Source organism: Nicotiana attenuata, chromosome 1 (assembly GCF_001879085.1).
Source record: "Nicotiana attenuata strain UT chromosome 1, NIATTr2, whole genome shotgun sequence".
Taxonomy (NCBI): domain Eukaryota; kingdom Viridiplantae; phylum Streptophyta; class Magnoliopsida; order Solanales; family Solanaceae; genus Nicotiana; species Nicotiana attenuata.
Genome location: NC_031989.1, coordinates 74,242,567 through 74,264,028, shown reverse-complemented (window position 1 = coordinate 74,264,028; position 21,462 = coordinate 74,242,567). Strand labels below are relative to the sequence as shown.

The 21,462-nt window shown below is 42.9% G+C and overlaps 1 protein-coding gene across 1 annotated transcript; it reads right to left on the bottom strand.

The window, feature by feature from the left end:
* LOC109228904 (CASP-like protein 2D1) lies at positions 8,292-9,672 on the bottom strand. The gene is made up of 3 exons (XM_019394161.1): positions 9,094-9,672; positions 8,890-9,001; positions 8,292-8,734 (listed from the first exon to the last, which is right to left on the bottom strand). The coding sequence occupies exons 1-3, from the start codon at positions 9,255-9,257 to the stop codon at positions 8,462-8,464; spliced, it is 549 nt and encodes a 182-aa protein (XP_019249706.1). The 5' UTR covers positions 9,258-9,672; the 3' UTR covers positions 8,292-8,461.

The following is a 21,462-nucleotide window of genomic DNA, read 5'->3' as shown; positions in this document are numbered from 1 at the left end:
CCTACATAAGCCTGAGTTATCAGGCAGGCTCGCCAGATGGGCCATAGAGCTCAGCGAGCACGATATCTCATATCACCCAAGAAACGCCATCAAGTCGCAAGTACTTGCCGACTTTATAGCCGACTTCAGCGCAGAGATATTACCAAAGGCGGAACTAGAGGCACGTCGTGCCCCCTCCAACACCGACCTATGGACTCTTTACACTGATGGCGCCGCTAATGCCTCAGGATCGGGACTGGGACTCGTTCTCGAGGTCCCCACGGGCGAAATAATTCGCCAGTCCATACGATGCCCCGAGATGACTAACAACGAGACCGAGTACGAGGCTGTTATTGCAGGTATAAAACTAGCCATCAAGTACGGAGCTCAACGACTCGTTCTCCATTACGACTCCAACTCGGTGTGAACCAGGTCACTGGGACTTACCAAATCAAGGAGCAGAGATTGCAAAAATACCAGTCAGAAATCCACAGATTAATGACTGAGTTCGACGAGTGCCGCTTCGAACAAGTTCCGAGGGAACGGAACGTTGAAGCAGACGGTCTAGAAAAATTGGCCGCAGCCACTAAAAACTTCAACAAAGAAAGTGTGGTCACCCTCCTCCATTCGGCCATTGATCACCCTGAGGTACTCTCCTTAAATTTGACTTGGGACTGGTGCAACCAGTTTGTATCCTATCTGCAGGATGGAACACTGCCACCCGACAAAAAAGAAGCCAAGAAGCTCCGCGTACAGGCCGCCCGGTATTGCCTGATAAACCACGAGCTCTACAAAAGAACATTTGGCGGACCCCTGGACAAGTGCCTAGGGCCGCACCAAACGAGGCCAGTGCTCGAAGAGGTACACGAAGGTCACTGCAGCGCCCACACAGGTAACCGCGCCCTTGTGCGCTGCATAATACGGGTCGGCTATTATTGGCCAACTATGAAGAAAGACGCAGCAGAATATGTTCGCCGATGCGAACAGTGCCAAAAGTATGCCCCCATGATACACCAACCGGGAGAACCACTCCACTCAGTCACTTCCCCATGGCCTTTCATCAAATGGGGAATGGACATAGTCGGTCCACTACCAGCGGAACGAGGAAAGGTACGATTTCTATTAGTTTTAACTAACTATTTTTCCAAGTGGGTGGAAGCAGGTGCGTACGCCCAAATACGCGAACAGGAAGTCATCACCTTCATATGGAAGAATATAATCTACCGTTTTGGCATCCCCAAGGAAATCAGCTGCGACAACGGGCGAAAGTTCATCGGCCAGAAAACAACAGAGTTCTTCGACAAATGGCATATTAAGCGAATACTCTCTACGCCATATCACCCCGCCGCCAACGGCCAAGCAGAGTCTTCCAATAAAACCATACTGAACATTCTGAAGAAGAAACTCGAGGAAGCCAAAGGGCTATGGCTCGAGCTACTGCCGGAAGTGCTGTGGGCGCACCGGACCTCACCAAAATCCTCCACAGGAGAAACACCGTACTCACTGGTCTACGGAACCGACGCGGTCATACCAGTCGAAATCGGCGAACCAAGCTTGAGGTATTCACATACCAGCGGAGCAGAGAAATGACATAAACAGACTTCAAGACATGGTGGCTCAGAAACAACAAGTCGAAAGATACTACAACAAGAGAGCCAAAATAAGACCACTCAAAGTGGGAGACTACGTCCTCAAAGCCAAAACATTGGCATCAAAAGACCCAAGCGAAGGAAAACTAGGCACCAACTGGGACGGACCCTACAAAATCACAGCGGCAGCAAGTAAAGGAGCTTTTCAATTGGAAACAATGGAAGGAAAAACGCTCCAAAACAATTGGAATGTCGCCCACCTCAAGTATTTCCATTTCTGAAAGGCGTCTCCCGAGTCACACTCTTTTTCCCTTACCTGAGTTTTGTCCCAATTGGGTTTTCTCGGGGAGGTTTTTAACGAGGCGGCAGAGGGGGCACCCGGAGATATTTGCGGAACAAGTTTATCATACCAGCCACTCCATACGCTCTCCTGACTGACATGACAAGGGACTGAACTAGCATGATCTCCAATGTATGAACGGCTAAGGCCATCTCCAATGTATAAACGGCTAAGGCCATCTCCAATATATAAACGGCTAAGGCCATCTCCAATGTATAAACGGCTAAGGCCATCTCCAATGTATGAACGGCTAAGGCCATCTCCAATGTATGAACGACTAAGGCCATCGACAATATTATGGCTAAGGCCATCGTCGTCAACAAGTCGACCCAGCTCGACTGCGACAAACAAGTAATTCGACGACAGTCGAAGTTACGTACATGGCTAAGGCCATCGACAGTATTATGGCTAAGGCCATCGTCGTCAACAAGTCGACCCAGCTCGACTACGACAAGCAAGTAATTCAACGACAGTCGAAGTTACGTACATGGCTAAGGCCATCGATAGTATTATGGCTAAGGCCATCGTCGTCAACAAGTCGACCCAGCTCGACTACGACAAACAAGTAATTCGACGACAGTCGAAGTTACGTACATGGCTAAGGCCATCGACAGTATTATGGCTAAGACCATTGTCGTCAATAAATCGATCCAGCTCGACCACTACAAACAAGTAATTCGACGACAGTCGAAGTTACGTACATGGCTAAGGCCATCGACAGTATTATGGCTAAGGCCAATTGGACCTAACAGTCGCCAATCCTGTCCGGCTACGACGAAAGGCACTCAACTAACAATTGAAGTGATGCCATTATTAGCTAAAGCCACCACTATTTAGCGTCAAAGCCGCATCCTATCAGCGGATCACACGGACAACGTTCGAGAAACACACTGAAAATCCTACAAATGAGCATCCGCTCTGCGGAGACGAGGTACCGAAAATAAAAGATACAAAAGGAAAAGAATGGCAGCAAAAGTACGGCTTTCATTATCATTCAAAAAATGCATGTACACCTGACCTTACAAAAGGTCCCATTTACATTCCAAAATACAACAAAATAAGATATATACAAGTCCTAAGAGGCTTCGCCGCTTCGCCCGTCACCCCCAGCGTGACCGCCATTCTGCTCTTCGTCCCCCGCCTGACCGACATCTTGTTCATCGCCGCCCCCGGGTTGATAAGTTGCAGAGATCCAAGAGCCGGATTCTAGACGGTTGACGTCTTCGGAGTTATAGCCCGCCCGGTCTGGGGAATCAGAACTATACCCACAAGTTTCACGGGCGACGCGGGCTATGCGCCGTTGCTCCTGAACCTCCGCCTCAGTGGCTCGACCCGCAGCTAAGAACTCCTCGAATACGACCAATCTGGCCTCGGCGTACACCCACATATCATGCGCCTCACGATGCGCATCCTCATCAGGCCTTGGTGCAGCAGTCCGCTTAAGGACTTCAATCTCAGCCGCCTTGGCATCGAGTTCGGCGATCAAAGCGGCGACCTTGATCCGCAAATCAGCAGCTTCCGCCGCTACCCCACGGCCAACCTCCAACTCTTCTTCCTTAGACTGGAGAAGAGTCTCCAGCTCAATGTTCCGAGCCAGAGCAGTCATCAGCTGCTCGTCGACCTGCCCCAGCTCGGCCACCCTCCGTTTCAATTGGGCCTCCGACTGTTCGAGCCCCTCACGAAACACCCGAAATTTCGGGTCCTGCTTGAGCAGGTCTGCCAGCGCCCGATGCTTGGTGCGGCACCGTTGGTATTTCTTCGCCATTTTGTTGAAAGTGGCTGCCTTCTTGTGCGCCTGCCGCCTCCTCTACACCTCTAAAATGAGAGTCTAGAAAGGAGAAGAAAAAGAGGAAAGGCAGGTCAGTACGCATCACAGTTAGCCCTACGGCACACAGAGAAAACTGAAAGCTACCTGCAAGGCCGCGCCAGCGACCCTCCGTGATAGGTCCCCGTCGCTAACACCCTCCAACATTTCACGCTCAGCGGCCGCACATAACAGGGTCATATCCGCTGCAGCCTGCTCGCTGTGTTGCAACAGGTTATACCCTCCTGGGATCATAATTCGGCGGTTAAACCTACCCGCCGTCATCTCCACGCGGGCTGGACCCCTCGTCAACCCATCTGCATCTCCACGGGCGGCCTCAGTATCCGCCCCCGCGACACCATCGCCCACTTCTTCAACAGCGGCCGACGAACCGCTCTCCGAAACACGGGCTGGGCTGGCATCGGCAACAACTCTCCTTTGTGGAGCCGACCTCCCAGAACGGATAGCATCGGCTATGAAAATCGGCCTCGATACTTGACGAGGTTCACTTACCCTCTCGTCTTCAACCGCTATCCCCTTTCCCGTTTCAACCGCCGCCTCTTTCTCTTTGGCGGCTCCTCACCTTCGGAAGTCTCCTCCGTAAGCCGCGGGGACGGCACTGAAGGAGTCGCTTCACTTGCAGACGCCTCCATAGGCGCAGCCTCCTGCTGAGGAACCTCTGGAGCGCCATCGCCGAACGAGCCGCAGGGTATGTCTTCGCCATCAGAGTCGGTCTCCGCCCTAGGCGAGGCAACAACAGCCTTCTTCTTCTTGGGGGCGCTCCGACCTGCCAACACGAGTAGGTTAGGTAACAGAATCTAAGGGAGTTTCCAAACCAAGGCCGAAGAATTACCTGACGGGCCGTACTGTTGAAGAAATGCAGCCCAGGTACGGCATTCCTCCGCATAAGGTAGTAATCTTTCCACCCATGATTTAATATCATCAATAAACTGGGGTGGAGAAGCCCTCGCTACAAAAAAAAAGAATGAAATCACAGTGGTCAAATGGTCAAGGTCGCGAACAGTCATGAATCCTGCAAATAAAGGTACTCACGATCTGGGTTCCACCTTTCCGGGAATCCTTCAGGCTTAGACACCAGGTGCTCCGTCCTGATGTAGAAGTACCTACGCCAGAAGAGGCGGTTGGCCTTGTCGTCAGCCCTAACTACCAAACCCTTCGTACCACGGCTTTTCAATTGCAACATGGTACCCCTCAGGTAACCAGGGCTGAATAACTGTAAGAGATGGTGAACTGAGACGCCGCACTCAGCCTTAGCCGCGTACGTGGTCAGAATCCTGCACACCTTCAAGGTGTAAGGAGTAAGCTGAGCCGGGCACACATTGTAAAAGCGGCAAAGCTCCTCCGCTAGAGGGAAGATCGGGAGACTATAGCCGATCAATAACGGGTACTCGTAAAATGTGCAGTACCCAGGCCTGTGCACATTGGCGTAGTCCATCCCAGCCGGAGCCATTTCCACATGGTCCGGAATGTTGTGTGTCGCTCGAAGGTTGTCTAGATGAGATTGCAGTAAATCTCTACGCTCCCAGGGAAGGGCTGGACTTTTCGTTTGAAAATCCCTTCAAATATGCATGTCCTTTGGGAGGACGTTGTCTACAGAAAGGGGAACGAGGGTCTTTTTTACTTCCTCCCCCTCACCGCCAGAGGAAAGCGGATCCCTAGATGGGTCAGTGTCCTTGGTCTTTTTGCCACCTTGACTACTTTTTACCATGATGATTCTGTCTGGGAAATAATGCACTAACGACGAGAAATATGACTCCAAAAGAAGTGGAGGAATGCCACACGAAATAACGGTTACAGGAAAGAAAGACAAAGGAGTAAATCAGAAAATGCTTTCCGAAGGTTTGAAAGTTAAATCGAATCGAACCTCTCTCCTATTTATAGGGATAAGTTGCGCAGAAATCGAAGAGTCATGATTCAAAACGTGCGCGGGAAACCAAAATGTCACATCATCCTCCGAACCACCTCGGGGGCAAATATACTAATGATGCATACAGGCGATGACGTCATTCCAAAAAGAAAGCCATGCGTCAGTGGCTCAACAACGTCATACATTTTACCTCATTCATGTTGCCGCCCCTGGTCGAGGTCAAATTCTCCTAAGCCGAGGTTTGCATTTCCGCCCATTGAAGACGCCCACCGAATGCGTCTCCAACGAGCGGAGGGACTAACTGTATAGGGTCAAATTTGACCGTCAGCGTCTCTACGCCAATGGGTACGCCCAGTGAGTATATGCCGACTAACGTAAGGGTACGACTCGGACGTGGGGACAAAAGCGACATCGTTTAAGACTCAGTGTCTTCACTAGGAAAACATTACCTATTTTTGTAATTTTTTTATTATTTCGAGGAAGGTCTCTTATTATATAAGGGAGACCTTCGCATTGTAAAAAAGGGAGGATTCTGAAATAATACAACTCTCTCATTTTCTCATACTCTCTCTCTATCGCTATCTCTAACGAATACTTTCTCTTGAGTTCATATTATCACTATTAGATCTACAACAACAACTTCATTTTTCATCTCTAGGTCTATTATATTTGATTACGATTTACCCTTTCTTACTTTTAATTGTTTTTAAGCTTGCAAAGTATATCGATAACTTTTGAGTCAAACAGATAGCATTTCCTTCACCTTTTATTTTAATCATTTAAATAATTATTTCGTTGAGTATTTTAACACAGCTTAGCACCATTAGTTACGTGGATAAAAACTGTACATTTGACTAATTAAAGGTCAAATATGCTCGATAAAAAATACAGCTACAATTGGAATAATTTCCACAAAGTACTGAAATCACTGTTTCTCCTACTTTAAAATATGAGAATTTGATTTATTACTTTCCACAGTTTATGGTCGAATATTTCCAACTGGCTCTTCCATTTTAAACGCATTTGGCATGTTAACTCAGAGCAAGGACTAAATTTGTAAAACTCTAATTTTAGTAAGTGGAATTTCACATTCAAATAATTCCGCTTCACTTTAGTTTTCCTTTTTACTTGTGTTACTAGAAGGCGAAAAGTTCTGTTTTTTGGTATAATCCGAAAAAGAACCAATAATATTCTTGTACTATCAAAAAAGGTTTAAATATATCATTTGTTACACTTTGGGTCCAAATATATCTGTGCCGTAATATTATTGGCACAATTATACCCGTCTTCCGTTAAGTTTGTCCAATATGGACATCCAATCATATGTGACACTAACATTTGATGAGGTGGATGTCACATGGCTTGCCACATGAGTGCCCCTAACACATTTTACCTCTCCCTTCTATTTTTTTCCACTACTAAAATTTTTTTCCCTGCACCACTATTGTCACCATTACCGCTACTATGAAAAATATTGTATTTCAAATTTTAGTCTTTTATATATGTATTAGGGACGCTGGCATGCCACGTAGCATCCATTTCATCAAATGTACAGTGCCCCGTAGAATTAAATGTCCGCTTTGAATAAATTTAACATAAAAAGGGTATATTTAAACAAATAATATTACGACGCAAAATATAACGTAAACCTTTTCTGAGGGCCCTTTGCGGGGGTATAATCTACTAGTCTTGAAAATACAATTAATATCATAGACAGAGATTTCTAATCATCGGCAGATTCACCACAACTTTGTCTTCCTAGTGGCAATTTCTCCTCCTTTTTCTGTCATGTAGTTTCATACTTGTAGCCTCTCATCATTCGTTTTTTTCCTTTCCCATTTTGTGTGCCACAAATTATCTGGTGGTACGTTATCTAAGGGATGGCAAATGGGGCATGGCGGGGCGGGGCGGGGCAGGGCAAACAGTAAACGGGACAGGGCAGGGCGGGGCGGGGCAAAACTATATTTTTGAAAAAATTTAATGGGGCAGGATAGGTTGTAGGTCAGTCCCTTGCTTACTTTATTGTCCATGTCTTCTTTTCTTTCATAAATTGATATTGAAGTAGCTAGAGGATGTAACAGACACAAATTTGAGATAATACCTTTAAAGGATGAATCTTTTTTTTAAACCTTTCCTTTTTAAACAGGCATGTCAATTTTACGGTAAGAAGTACCAAAGCTCATATTGTGCATGCCATCCGATATCCCATCCATATGCTCAAGTTACTAGATACAACTTATTTATTTTTGGTGTCTCATAGCAGTAGTGTTTTTACACCATCTTGCTAAGATTATGACTTTTAATGGAGTTAATTGTCTATAGTTATTCTAATTTTACAACCAAAAAAATATAGTAAGTGACCTGCTATACACTGATAGTTTAAAAAATAGCTAGTGTGTATAAGTTATATTAAATGGTTTTGGAGAAAAAAAATAAATAAGAAGAGGTAATCACATGTTTCTCGAAAAGAAAAAATCTTCAAGACAAAATATTTACTGGAAAGTGAAAAAAAATGAAAATAAATCTAAACGGGACAGGGCTTAATAGGGCAGGACAGGGCAAAATTTTGGAACAAGGCTAAACGGGACTGGGGCAGGGCAGGTCAAAATCTTAGTGGGTCAAAGGTTGCCCAGCCCCCCAATTGCCATCCCTAAGTTATCTTGGATTATGCTAACAAACAACCATGTAAAACAGAGATCTAAAGACAAAAACTTTTATTCATCAAACACTATATTAAAATCCTCAATCTTTTGCCCACTCACAAGTGGTAACAACAATATCAGATAATGTGATCAACTGAATTGGACTTGATCCATGTATGTGATTTTTGGTAACCAAAACTATTAACACCACAAATGAGTTCATTTACGCGTTTCATTTTCTTCTTCATTCTCTTTACTAGGAACTAAAGGAGGCTGAAATCTGCTAAAGAGCCTGTAAGCTGAAATCACAGCTAATACAAGGAAACAACAAAATGTGATGCTATGGAGAACCAAAACCAGCTTCAATCTACTGCAGAACTTCCCATAGGAACTGCAGGCTTCACTCCATGTCACCTTTTGATCACCATTATAGGCTAAGTAAAGAATTTCTGTTAGTGCAGCCAATGATGTAACCATTAAGTATGCTACAATCTGTGCAAAACCCATATGGAAAGGGCATCAGAAAGAACAGAAGCTCAAATGGGAGAATTATATTAGTGTAAAAATGACCCAAGTAAACTTTGAGACACAATTTCTTCAGGAAAAAAACAAAGTATCAAACTGTAGAAAAAGGGGGAAGTGAAAACCTGGTCAGAAAGAAAGAAGAACCATGCTTTAGTGACTAAACTCCTGACCCACAAAGATATAGCTGTAAGAAGAGCATATCCACCTGATGCAGCACTAATGCCAACCATGTACCTGTTCCAAATTACTATATTGTTACTTCAACATGCATCAAAAGGGGAAAAAACACAATAAAAACATGAAGATAAAAATAAATAATTTCTCACTTGAGTCCTGAGATATTGCTGAATTCAATTCTCCCATAGCTGCTATTATCCTGTTGGTTGGAGACAGACAGCCATATGGAGGCGACACTTAAGGGAATGACAAATAACCTCAGTAAACAGTCTAGGACTTTAAGATTTGATGCATCATGTCCAAGAAACCCCATCTCTTTTGCAGTCAAAATTTAAGGTAAATTAAGCAAGAACTCCTGAAATGGTTAACGAGCATCTAAATGTAGGAAAATAATAGCAGTGAAATTGATTACAACGTTCATCACATACATATATGTATGGAGAGATGGGGTGTGTGCATATATGTTGTTCTCTGTATTTTTTAATATCTTTACTTGAAAAAAGAGAAATGAAATGATGGAGAAGAAGCCAGGTAGCTTATCGAGTTTCTCTATAGTGGGAAGAAAGAGAAGAAGTGGGTTGGCTTTTTCAGAAGAGAAATCATGGCAAGGGGTGAGTGAGTTGGGTTGGTGATATCTCTCTGATGAATTCACACGGCTCTTTGGCTTTCTTTTCTGCCTCTAACCACAAACATAAGGGGAAGGAAATCACCAACCCAGAAAAAAGAAAAGAACCACAAACATAATTTACCAAAAAAGAAAAAAAAAAAAACACAAACATAGGCAATGACAAATTTGACTTTTGTCCACATAGTATAGACGCATGCCTACTTTTATTCCTAAAAAATTCTCAAACACTTGTCCCCACATTTGGGATAAGATATAACCGCCGGGAGGGGTGAGTTATATTGTTTGCTTTCGGATGCAGACCCGTGAAAGATGACTATGCGTGCTATTGGATTTTGTCTTAGATGGAAATTTGATATATGAATTATTCAGATATTAATTTATTAAATGTAATTTTTTCTTTTGCGATTATTTATTTCACTGAATAGATCTGATTCATTTATATAGAGGTTTAAAATTGTATAGGGTCAAATTTTGCCCATTACGTCTCCACGTTGGTAGGAACGACCAACGAATATACGCTAACCGAAGTGAGGGCACGACCTAAGAATGTCGGCGTGAAGTGTATCATCGGTTCCGTCGTCTCTCTCTCGAAGGAACGCGACCAATCTCTGTATTATTTTATTATTTTAAGGAGGGTCTCCTATTATATAAAGGAGGATCCCAATGTTGTAAAAAGGGGGTATGTATTATTGAACAAGCTCTCTATCTCTCTCTCTCTCTCACTCACACACACACACACACTTAAATATCCAATCTATTGGAAGCTATAACAAATATAATACGCATATCTAGATCTTATTATCTTCGATTACGATTGATCCTTGATTCACTTTGATTGTTCTCACTTATAAGGTATCTAGTATTTTTTGAGTCAAACAAAAATCACTAAGATAATACATCTCTCCAATGGATTCTATCTACTACTACTCCTCCCTCCGTTTTAATTAATGTGAACCTATTTCCTTTTTGGTCCGTTCAAAAAAGAATGATCCTTTTCTAAGTTTGGAAACAATTTAACTTAAACTTCCAATTCTGCCATTAATGAGAAACTTTTATAATCATACAAATACTCTGAACCCCTTTTTGACTTGTTTAGGACTACAAATTCAAAAAGTCTTCATATTTTCTTAAATTTCGTACCTAGTTAAACAGATTCACATAAATTGAAACGGGGGAATATTACTTATCACACATAGTAGTGTACGTAGAATTTGTGTAAGTGATATTCATATTTAACATAAGTGAACAAATATTTAAATTATTATAACGACAAGTAGTATCATTTTCTTTATACTTATTACTCAATATTACCATTTACTTATTACTGTATATACATATATACTAAAAAAGAACTCGACAAAACGTACTAATCAGCTGACATCATCTTTCACCACATGTCCACCAGGACCACCACTATCAATCACCTTCATCACCAACTATTACCACAACCACTATTCCCAAACATCTCCACCACCAAATATCACTTCTAGTGCAAGCCACCAGCTATATCCACCACCGGCTACTATTATCAACCACCTTCACTTCTTGCTACCAATGCATAACATAAGCAGCCACCACTGTACAACTATCGTTCGACAACTACTCATCAATCACGATTCACGACCATCACCACCCATAACCTTCACTAACTTTTTTGAATGCTTCATCAAAAACTATTTTTATACCTTATAAGTTAAAATTTTCTCTGATATTTTATGAATATATTGTTTGATTTTTTATTTATTGTCTTAAACATTTAAATAAGTATATGCATTTATTTATTTTGAAAAATAGTAACAGAGTACACTTCTATTTATTATTACATCTATGCATCGATAAAAATATGTTTTATCATTCAATTACTCATAAGTCATACCTCAATTTCAAATTTGTCCAAGTCCTTGAAATTCTTAAAGATAGCTTTTATTACATCATTATGTGCGTCATTATTCTGTCACATATCTGTTGCAAAAGCAGATTCCTTCCAGTCTACGTGGCGGTAATATAACAAAAGCAAACAACAAAAGGGGGGAAAGACGGAAAGTACAAGGATACCACAAGACAACCACGGGATTGAACCCTGCTACACTTGCTGTTCCCCTTCCTATACTTTAATGGCCATATTCTTGGCAACCAAAAGTATAAAGAATCAGATAATTATAATGCAAGAAAGGTCACAGTACAAGTTATGAAGTAGAAGTGAAAGAGACAAGTGAATCAAACGAATATTACTTGACAGTAGTGACCTCGAGATGGTGACCTCGAGACGGACAAAGAGCAATAAAGTAAGACAAGTAAAGCAAGAGCAATAGAGCTAAAGGACAATGCTGATGAACAGTAAGCAAAAAGTAGAGAGTATATTCTTTTCTCAGTGATTATGTGTCTTTACAAATGATTGGGGTCCCTTTATATAATAGCGAAATCCCTAAATAAGGTATATTTCTATTTACAGTAAGGAATATTCTTGATATACAGCTCTCTAACCGCCTAGTACGGAATCGTACAATCCTATTCCGGGATTTGCGCCATGATTTTTGCGGACGTGGCAGGAATCTAGCTCATTTCGTTACAAATTCTTAATGGTACTATTTCAGGGTCGAGCATACTTGGCCCCGGTATTACTCGTACTCCTATCTCCGGGCATTGCACTCTGTCTTTCAGCTCGATTCCGGTCCACTGGTCTCAAACTCGACCTCCCCCGAACTCGGGCCTATGACGGACCCTCGAGCCTATAAATCGGAGGCATATGATTTTGACCGTATACAGATAGTCCCCGCATTTCTTAGAATAAGATGATAAGAAACGATTTGAACCTCGATTTTTCCAAGCCTCTCATGCTGACGTCATGTTCGTGACGTAGGCGCCTTGAAATGATCAGAAATGTCACGTCAGCACGCTTCCCCAAAACATCAAATGCGCGCCAGCACTGGTCGGCCACTAGCGCCGCCGAACCGTCGTTGCCTCTCTATAAATATGAGGCTACTCCGTTGAACAAATAACTGTACGCATTTCAGCTTCATTTACTTTGATTCTTTCCCTTTGTTATTCCTTTCTCTAATCATCTGTTTTCATGGTTTGAACCTGCGACATCCTGGTCGCATGGCAGCAATTTTACCAGTTACGCCAAGGTTCTCCTTTTCAAAGCTTTGATTCGAAACAACGAGAGAAGGGCGTAGAATCCTTCCCGCATCAAAAAAAATATGTGAACTTTATTCTGCCGCTCATCTCTCTTAACTTCAACCTGGTGTGGCACTTCCTTCCTTTTGCTTTTCACGGAGTGAGGTGGTACTATCATCTACTAGCTTTGCATCCTACACCGGTATAACATCCTAAGGATGAGCATTCTTGGATCGTTGCTCGTGCATCTTGCAACCTTTTTTGGGTTTTCTTGTGATAGAAGGTGAAGCTACATCTTCTTGTCTTCCCTTCTGGTCTTTTTCTTTTGCCGCTCTTTTTTAACGGATTATGGCCCAAAATTTCAAAAGAATGCTCGATCCACGCTGCTGGAAACATAGTTACATTTATCGAGGGTTCTCTGCCCTAAATTTCTTCAGGCACATAAACATTTTCAAAGATCAAAATGGGGTCCCCGGGAAGGAGTTTCCCCAAGATGCCGCTCTCGAGGACGTGGCCTTAAAAGTAGATTAGGTTCTTGACTTTTGTATTTTGCTCCTTTGTTCCTGCGTAAGGATACTTCGTGGATGTTGTACATATATTTTTTAACCATATCTTGGAATATAAAAGGATCTCTTTGTCTCATTTTTGGCTCATGTTGAATTCCATTCCGTCTTTATTTGCGAAAAAATTTGATTGTATAACTTTAGTGATTAGTGCGAATAACTGACTCAAAATATAAACCCTTAGGTTCGATCAATATACTATCCCTTAAGGTTTTTGTTAATCCTCGAGCTAAGCTCGAATTGATTTGATGCGAGCTCGGGACATCGGGAATCCTGAATCCGAGTTGAGTGAGGCAAGGTCTCGAATTTGAAATAAAGTTAGCCCTTAGGCTTTGTAGACAATCCTCGAGTGAAAATTTTTCCCAAATTCGGGTAGCCCTTGGGCTTAGTAGTTGAGTGAGCATTTGCTCGAACTCGAAATAGGTCGATAAGAAGCGAATTAATTTTCGACGCCTTGATCCTGATGCCAATCTCGTGATGTCAGCGGCTGAAGTGACTGAAAGGTTGCTTGTCGTGCGGTTCCCAAAGTCATTAATTGGAGGCGACTGACAGTCTATTTTTTGGCTTTCTTAGTACGCGTAAATGACCCCTATAAATAGGTCAACTTCACAATCTTGCAAACTTTATTCTCACATTGTTCTCAAAGTCTCATTAGCTCTTTCAACTTCTCTGAATTCTCTCTTTTCTCCTACTAGCTCTTACTTCATTGTCAACATTCTCCATTTTCTTGAATTTTCGCATTATAATGGCTAAGACATCTAAATCAGTTCCCCAAAAAGAAAAAGCTTCTTCATCTTCTCGACCGACCAACAGTAAAGCAGTAGTGCCCCCTCGTATTGAGGAGTGCATTCCCCCGCCGTGTGAAATAACATCCGATTTCAAGATCGAGAAACCTATATCAACACCAGGCCGATGTGAGCCCATGTCTCGATACATTTGTTTGATAACCGAGGACGAGCTCCAGCAAGTTAAGAAGGACTGCAAGTGGGAGAAAAAAGACGTAGTGATCCCTTCCCCCGAGGAGGACATCACTACATATAAAGCGGGGTACTTAAGCGTGTATACCTACCCATTCACGCTGGCCCCTGCAATTCCAGCTCAGGGTCCCATAGATTCGGTCATTCTTGACTTTTGCTGACGATACCAAGTGACGCTTGGCCAGATCTACCCTTCATTCTGGCGAATCGTTCATTTGATCAGATTCTTTTCGAGCCGGGTCGAGGGGATGCCTTTCACCCTAGACCATCTGATCAGACTGTACAGTCCTCGACTTTACCGAGGTGGCTTGATAAAACTGCAATGCCGATCCTTGAAATCTCTCTTCTCCAGTATCGATGAGGACAAAGACCGAGGGTGGATGAGTCAGTTTGTCCGAGTCAGGACCTCCGACCTGATTCCTGCTGATTGGATGTCGTTCCCCGAGGAGTGGAACATGAAACTTAAGTGCATAGTAACTTTATACCCTGCCTTCTCTTCTTTTTCTCGGCTTTATCTTTTCCCTTGGTCTAACCCCTTTCCGCTGGCGTAGCTACTGCTTGGTTTCCTGGTGCGGTCCCGGACCTTGAAGGCTGGGTCCGACAACTGGCTTCCACTTCCTCGTATTCGGAGCTCCGCTGGTAAGATTTAGCCAAGGGCCGATGGGAGGCCAAAAATCATGGTGAGTTCTCTTGTTTGTTTACTTGTACTTCTTTAGTGGAATACTTACTTCGGTTTTGTGCAGGTCTCAAAGACACCGTTGCTATGCGGCCAGCCCTGGCTGGTGAAGAAGAGATCCCGAAGCCTTCTAAAGAAAAGAAAAGAAAAAGGGAGTCACCTACAAATCCCTCGAAGCCTAAGAAAAGCGCGGCTCGAAAGTCCAAGGCCGATATAGTGGCCTTATCTCCGGAAACGGCCCAACACCTTCGGGATCAGGAGGAAGAAGAAGATTACAACTGCCTGTTGGTAGCTCGTAAAAGAGGAAACACCGGTGCTTTTAAGTCCGTCGAGCTGGTGATGGTTGATGTGGTTCATTCCAGAGACGAAGAGATCTTCGAGGGAGTTCAAACAAAGTCCCTGAGCCATCGGGCAGTAAAAAGGCACCTCGCCTAGGAGGCCATTTGGGGGCGAGGGCGAGGGGCCCGACCCGAGCCCTTTCAAATAAAAGAGAATGCCCCGAGTGGATCACTTGGGATAATCAATGTGGATGACTCACCGCCTTGTCCCGAGTTCTCTGAGGGGCAGATCAGAGATGCTCGGAATATGAGATCTTCTAAAGTGGGGGCGAGCCACGAAGGGCATGACATCTTTCGAGAATGCCTCGCAGGGATTGAAGATGGCCCCAAGCCAGATGCTTCTTTCATCTTTGATGAGGCTCGTCGACTCTTCAAACAAGTGAGCTTTCTGTCCTTTAGAATTACCCCTGCGCTTTGCTTTTGTTATTCTGAATCTAACTTTCCCCCCTTTTTATAAAGGCTGTGGTGCTCCACAAAAGGGTATTTTCCAAGTCTCGAGCTGATCTTGCTCGATGTGAGGCTGAGCTTAAGAAGATCTCGGAAGAGATGGACAGTCTTAAAACCCTCTATGTCAAGAAGGAGGAGGAAATTAGCGAACTTCGAGCCGAATTGGCGAAGGCTTGTCAACAACGAACCGAGCTTACCGAAAAGGTAATATTCCCTCTGAAGTTTTGTCATGGACCAACTCGTTTGGTCTTCTAACAATTTTATTGTGCAGTTTCAACGAAAGGGCGAACAGGTGGAGCAGCTTCGAGAGGAGCTCAAGATGAAGGAGCCGAAACCCTGGGTTGGAGGCAAGGCGTGGACAATCTTGCCTCTGAGAAAGAAACCCTTCAGGAGCAGCTGGTTTCACTTGAATGTCAGTTCCAAAGTGTGAAGGGGGAGGGCCGAGCTCGAGGCCGCAAAATCGAGGGGCTCAAGGCTAAATTTGCTGTTGAGCTGGCTAAGGCCAAATCTGATGCTGAGGCAATTATGTCCTCGTACCGAGCCGACGCCGAAGCAGCTAATGCCCGGGCCAAGGAGATCTCCACTACGGCCAAAGTTATGTTATTATGTGCATTCGACCATGCTAGGCGACAGTCTCGGAGACAAACCCTCGAGGAGGTGCACGCTCGCGGCTTTGATCTCTCAGCCGATATTGTAAAGGCGAAGACCTTGGAAGAAGAGGCTGCTGCTTTGCTTTCCGATGAGGATGATTCAGCCAGTGGCTCCGAGAGTGGACGAGACGAAGATGGAGTCCCCGAGGGTGAGGCCCCCGAAGATACTTCTCCTGAAGATGCAGCTGCCGAAGATATGGCCCCGAAGTAGATTTAGGTTTCCTTATTCGCATTTTTGTGCAAGTATCCCTTGTGTAGATATCTTTTGTAATCACCTTTTGGAAATAGAAGAGGAACTGTTTATCTCATTTTTGACTTGTGCTGGATTTCATTTTGTCTTTATTTATAGAATACTTCGATTTCATAACTTGAATGGTTTGCCCGAGAATTGCTTTGGACTCGGGACATAATAAACCCTTGGGTATTTATCGATAGATATAATAATCCTCGAGCTATGTTTAAATCGATTCGATATGAGCAGGGGATATTGTGACTCTTGAGTCCGAGTCGAGTGAGAATGGAGTCTCGAACTATATATTTTTGGCCCTTAAGCCTTTCGAAGTTGGCCCTTAGGCCCTTACATATCGGCCCTTAGGCTCTTTAAGTTGTCCCTTAGGCTCTTTAAGTTGGGCCAATTCGGCCTCTAGAATGGCTATATAATTTTTCCCTCTTTTTGGCTAAAAGACTTAGTGAAAATTTAGTTATGCCTTAGCGTGTATTTTCTGTACCCGTTGGGTTTTTCAAAGGTTCAACGTATCAGGACCTTGTTTGTGTACTGATAATCGAATACTTTTTGAGGTTTTATCGGGGGCTGATGTTATCGAAGCCTTTAAATTATTCGAGGGCTGAATTTATCGAAGCCCGTTATATTTTGCTTTTGCCGAGGGTAGCCTGGTTTAACCAGTTTTTACAAAGTATTTGAAGGCCTATGATTTATAGCGGAAGTCGGACGTCTCCGAGCCGCGTTATTTAGGTCGTAGCCTTTTTGCATGACCGTAGTCTTTAATATGGCTGTAGCCTTCGGGTATGTCACTTGGACTTGTGTTGGCCCAAGAACAGGTGAAGTTTTCAAGAATGACAAATGAACTCAGTCATGGACCAGGTCCATCTTGTGAAGCATAGTCATGATCAACCTATACATGTGAGATGCACGTGAAGGAGATAAGTCCTACTGATCAAGCAGAAATATCCCCTGATTTGATCGAAAATGTTGCATATTGAATAAGGGGAGAAAGTCTCCTTACATGAAGAGAACACAATCCGGATAAAGATAGTGTTGGAGTTTGAGATCTTCAAGGACTCAACTACGATAGAAGATTAGCAATTGAGTCCCAATCAAACTCTGATTACTAACCTATTAAAAGATAGTGATTGTTCTCTTTTACAGGTATTGCACATACGCAGAAGTTAAACTAATTTGAGAGCAAAAGAGCAAGGCGATTTTGCAAGCAATTTATGTGAGATTTGAGTGTGCACACCTGAAGCTACTTGAACGAGATAGAAGAGTCAGTTCTATTGTGTCTTTCTTTTATTCTAGTTCAACTGTAGTAGGTGGTTTAAAATTGTACCTTTCAGCTTTCATAGAAGCAATTGTATTAGGTACTTAGAGTGTTCAAGTTATATGCTAACTTGAAGTTGTTGCAACAGTTGAGGTTGTGTGCCACAACGGGATTAGAGTTAATCCTTAGGTTTACAAAGAGTTCTGTAAATGTTATTTTGGCTCCGTGATTTTAGTGGAAGTTTGGAAAAATCCTACTGAGTAGTAGGTCGTGGTTTTTTCACCTTTTTAGCCAGGTGTTTTTCATGAAAAAATCTTTGTGTTCTTTATTTTATGTACTTATTATTCCGTAAACAGTAGTAGTTAGTATACCTAGAAGAATTTCTTCTAGAGGAAAAATTGGGTACCACACAAATCACCCCCCCCCCCCTTGTGCGGTATTGACGTTTAGAACATCAATTGGTATCAGAGCGGGTTATCCTTGAAGAGGCTAACACCTTAGGAAAAGATCAAGATGAGTGCATCACCTGGAAACTGGAAAGGGCAATCCACTGCTAGGCCTCCACTTTTCAATGGACAGTACTATTCTTGGTGGAAGAACAGGATGAGGGATCACATCATAGGAGAAGATTATGAACTCTGGGACATAGTCACTGATGGTCCTCTAGCAACTACAAAGAAGAATGCTGAAGGAGTGGATGTGCCAAAGACAAGAGCTGACTGCACTGCTGAAGACCTAAAGAAGTGGGAGAAAAATACCAAGGCCAAGAAATGGCTTGTGTGTGGACTAGGTTCAGATGAGTACAGTAGAATTCAAAGTTGTGCCACTGCTAAGGAAATCTGGGACAATTTGCAAGTGGCTCATGAAGGAACACCTCAAGTGAAGAGGTTTAGAGGAACACTGTTGTATTCTCAATATGAGAATTTTACCATGAAAGAAGGAGAAACCATCGAAAAGATGTATACAAGGTTCACCACACTGACAAATGAACTTAAGTCTCTTGGAAGGATTATCCTTGAAGAAGACAAAGTTGAGAAGATTTTAACAAGGGTTCTGCCAGTCTCTTGGGAAAGCAAAATCAGTGCTATTCAAGAATCAAAGAATATTGCTACCCTCAAGCTCGATGAACTAATTGGAAACCTTACTGCCTATGAACTGAGAAGGCAAACCATGAAAATGGATACACCCAAGACGGAAAGAAGTCTGCTCTTAGAATTGCTGAAGTTTCAGATCTGGAGGATGAGGAAATGGCTATTATCACAAGAGATTTCAAAAAGTGCCTGATGAGAGGAAATGGTTCTTCAAGAGGTACAACCTTCAACAAACCAAGGGCTCCTGAGAAACAGACCAATGAGGGTTGCTACAAATGTGGTAAGACTGATCACATGATCAAGAATTGTCCTCAATGGGAAATTGAGTGGAAGAATGAAAGGGCTGAACGAAGGAACAGGAAGAAAGAACAGGTTCAACCAAAAAGAAACAAAGGATCAACAAAGGCTATGGTTGCTGCCTGTGGAGAAACATCAGATGAGGACTCAGAAGAACAGGAAGAAAGAACAGGTTCAACCAAAAAGAAACAAAGGATCAACAAAGGCTGTGGTTGCTGCCTGTGGAGAAACATCAGATGAGGACTCAGAAGATGAAGCTAGAGATGAACAAACACTTATGGCCATCGGAGAATCAGACGATGAACAAGAGGTAAGTATTCTTCATCTCAAAGACAAGATTAAATTCCTGTCTAAAGAAAGGTTGTCTGAGCTACTGCTAGACTTCATTGATGAATCTGAGATAATTAACAATGAGAAGGAAGAACTGTCTAGGGAATGTGTGATCCTAAAAGCCAAGTGCAAAAATCTAGAGTCTAGGGTTAATGAGAGTGAAAGTAACAATGCTGAGTTGAAGAACCAGGTTCTTGAACTTGACACTAGTGTCCTAGAACTTAGGTCTGAGAACTTAAAACTGAAATTAGGAACAGGAAAGATGAAAGTTGATCACACACATCTCACCCTAGAAGAAAACTTAGGAAAAATGAAGGATGAGCTGTACAGGAAGGATGAGCAGAAGAGTATTAAAAGAAGATCTAGGGAAGGTAAAACATGAACTAGACAGAACTTGCAAATGGAACAAGGCTTCTGATGCACTCTCCTGGCTACAAGAACATCACAGTATCAACAAAAGAGGACTTGGTTATGGGACTCAAGCACCTAAGTGGGATCCTAAAAGCAAGTACCTCACTCTTCCTAAGAACAAAATCTGCACACACTGTGGCAAGGCTGGCCATTACAAAAATGAATGCAATGCAAAAGAAAAGGCCAGTAAAAAGAACAAAGCTTTTGTTCAAGAAAAAAATTGGATGCCTGGGTGAGCTAGAAGAAATCTGATTTATCCCTTTGCCTATAGAAAGGGGCCCAAACTAGTTTGGGTTCCTAAGACTAACCCCTGATTCCTTTTGAAGGTCCAAGTGAAGGGAAGTAGCCAAATATGGTACATGGATAGTGGCTGCTCAAAACATATGACTGGAAGAAAGAACCAGTTCCTTTCACTTGAGGACTTAAAGGGAGGTAATGTCTCCTTTGGAAATGGGAAGAAAGGTGAGATTATTGGGGTTGGAAAGGTAGGTAAGACAGACTCTCACTCCATTGAGAATGTCTACTTGATAGATGGCTTGAAATATAGCCTGATCAGTGTGTCACAACTATGTGACAGAGGTAACCTTATAGCATTCACCTCTACAAAATGCTTTGTGATTAACCTTACCACTGACAAGATTGTTTTGCAGGGAAAAAGAGTTAACAATATTTACATTGTAGATTTGTCTACTCTTTCAGAAAATGAACTAACCTGCCTAAGTGTGCTGGATAATGATCCCCTCCTGTGGCACAAAAGACTTGGTCATGCCAGTATGAATCAGGTAAACAAATTAGTCTCCAAGGACTTGATGATAGGGTTACCTAACATCAAGTTCAAGGAAGACAAAGTTTGTGAGGCTTGTGCAAGGGGGAAGCAGGTAAGATCATCCTTCAAAAGCAAGAAAATGGTAAGCACAACCAAGTCATTAGAACTAGTCCATATGGATCTCTGTGGTCCAATGAGAACCATGAGCAGAGGTGGAACGAAATATGTAATGGTACTTGTTGATGATTATTCTAGATTTACTTGGGTACTATTTCTAACATCTAAAGATGAAGCATTTGACATGTTTACTGCCTTTGTTAGAAAAACTCAGAAACAATTTGGAAATCAACTTGCATCCATTAGGTCTGATCATGGAACTGAATTTGAAAATGCTAAGTTTGCTGAATTATGTGATGAAAATGGTATAGATCATAACTTCTATGCCCCTAGGACTCCTCAACAAAATGGAGTACTTGAAAGAAAGAACAGGACTCTTGAAGACATGGCTAGGACTATGCTTCTTTCTAGTAAGCTGCCCCATAGCTTCTGGGCAGAGGCTGTAAACACTGCATGTTACATTATCAATAGATGCATGACTAGACCTCTTGTAGAGAAGACTCCCTATGAGTTACTTAAAGGGAGAAAACCAAATATATCCCATCTAGGGCATTTGGATGTAAGTGCTTTGTGCACAATAATGGAAAGACTCCCTAGGTAAGTTTGATCCC